The sequence below is a fragment of the Nothoprocta perdicaria genome, unplaced genomic scaffold, assembly GCF_003342845.1.
Source record: "Nothoprocta perdicaria isolate Ctin4 unplaced genomic scaffold, notPer1 scaffold_100, whole genome shotgun sequence".
Lineage (NCBI taxonomy): Eukaryota > Metazoa > Chordata > Aves > Tinamiformes > Tinamidae > Nothoprocta > Nothoprocta perdicaria.
Window position 1 is genome coordinate 685,858 of NW_020454095.1, and position 2,177 is coordinate 688,034.

At 49.3% G+C, this 2,177-nt stretch overlaps 1 protein-coding gene across 1 annotated transcript; it reads left to right on the top strand.

Annotated features, from left to right (window-relative positions):
- Positions 1 to 348: 348 nt before the first annotated feature.
- On the top strand, positions 349 to 1,551 carry GJA8 (gap junction protein alpha 8). Its single transcript, XM_026040452.1, has one exon. The coding sequence runs from the start codon at positions 349 to 351 to the stop codon at positions 1,549 to 1,551; it is 1,203 nt and encodes a 400-aa protein (XP_025896237.1).
- The last annotated feature ends 626 nt before the right edge of the window (positions 1,552 to 2,177 follow it).

Consider the following 2,177-nt stretch of genomic DNA (forward strand, 5'->3'; position numbering starts at 1 on the left):
GTGTGTGTAGAAAATCCAAGCAGTCTCGCACAGCCGAGCCTAAAAGGGAACACAGAAGACTCCTACCTGAAAACGGAGTTAAATATACTCCCTGGCTGAAAAGTAATAGTCTATTTTGAGCCAGGAAGGAAAGTAGCAAGCAGTTTTCTCTGGCTTCCCAGCATTTTTCCTGCCAATAAATCACAATGATCAGGTAAACAAKCAAGCAAACAGCCTTCTGTTTTCAAAGCTTATCAGGGAAATACTTACTAGTTGAAAGCAACAACAATGAGGGTAACCCCAAGTCTTTTTAATTTAGCATAATTTGTGGTCATTCTCTTTCTTTTCTCTTCCTTTAGACAGTGAGAAATGGGTGACTGGAGTTTCCTGGGGAACATTTTAGAGCAGGTGAATGAGCAGTCCACGGTCATCGGGAGAGTCTGGCTCACGGTGCTCTTCATTTTCCGCATCCTGATCCTGGGAACGGCTGCCGAACTCGTGTGGGGAGATGAACAGTCAGACTTTGTGTGCAACACCCAGCAACCCGGTTGYGAGAACGTCTGCTACGACGAGGCCTTTCCCATCTCCCACATCCGGCTCTGGGTCCTGCAGATCATTTTTGTATCCACACCTTCCCTGGTGTACTTTGGGCATGCCGTGCACCATGTCCGCATGGAGGAGAAGAGGAAGGAGCGGGAGGAAGCTGAGAGGCGCCAACAAGCTGAGGTGGATGAAGAGAAGCTACCCCTAGCTCCAAACCAAAACAAAGGCAACAACCCCGATGGGACCAAGAAGTTTCGCCTGGAGGGGACCCTCCTGAGAACCTACATCTTGCACATCATTTTCAAAACTCTCTTCGAGGTGGGATTCATAGTAGGCCAGTACTTCCTGTATGGCTTCCGGATTCTCCCCCTGTACCGCTGCGGGAGGTGGCCCTGCCCCAACCTTGTGGACTGCTTTGTCTCCAGACCTACGGAGAAGACCATCTTCATAATGTTCATGCTGGTGGTGGCTGCCGTGTCCCTCTTCCTCAACCTGGTGGAGATAAGTCACTTAATCATGAAACGGATTCGGAGAGCTCTGAGAAGGCCGGCRGAGGAGCTTCTGAGGGAGGTGCCAGAGAAACCCCTCCATGCCATCACRGTTCCCTCCATCCCGAAGACCAAAGGCTACAAGCTGTTGGAGGAGGAGAAGCCAGTGTCCCACTACTTCCCACTCACAGAAGTGGGAGTGGAGCCCAGTCCCCTGCCATCGGCCTTCAATGAGTTTGAGGAGAAGATCGGGATGGGGCCGTTGGAAGACCTCTCTAGGGCGTTTGATGAAAGGTTACCATCCTACGCACAGGCAAAGGAGCCAGAGGAGGAGAAGGTAAGAGCAGAGGAGGAGGAAGAGCAGGAAGAGGAGCAGCCGGCGCCTCAGGAAGAGCAAGGGGTGAAGAAAGCAGAGGAGGAGGCGGCAGGCGATGAAGTGGAGGGGCCTTCAGCACCTGCTGAACTTGCCGCTGACATGAGACCTCTCAGCAGGCTAAGCAAAGCCAGCAGCCGGGCCAGGTCAGACGATTTGACTGTATGAGGATGAGGGGAATGGGCAGTACATGAAAAGGAGAGGAGGAAAAGAAAAGGAAAGGCAGAGCAAGAATCAAAATATGGTTTTAAGCAAAGTGCTAAAATGATCCTTTGAATATTATTTCCTCTTGAGATTCTCAGCTGAAAAGGTAACTGTGCCCTATTTGCCCTGTATGTCCACTTGAAAAGGAATGTATCCCCCATTTCCAAATGCCAACTCTCTCCTTATGGGAACATCCACATTGTACACGTAACTGATGTCTTTCAGAAACTAAAGCGGCAGCGAAACCCGAACGTCACCACTGTGAGCAGATGTCCTGGAATTTTATGTTCCATGTTTTCTCTAGGGATGTGGGGAGGATTTGATACTTGAGCCAGCTATGGGGAAGGCTCATAGACAACTGTGCCTGGGATTTCTTTTTCTGTTTTCACCAATGGCTCACTGGGCAGATCTTCCCTTCATGATGGCATGGAATTGCAGTTATTTAACTTGCAAAGTGAATTCTGTGTTTAGCATTCCCAGAGTAAAATAATTAGCACTTCTTGCCCCTTGCTGTTCAGAAAATCAAGGGCAAAAATGTCCCCAATTTGGGTCAGCTATCTTCCCTTTGTCAAAAGTATTTCTGTTCTTCA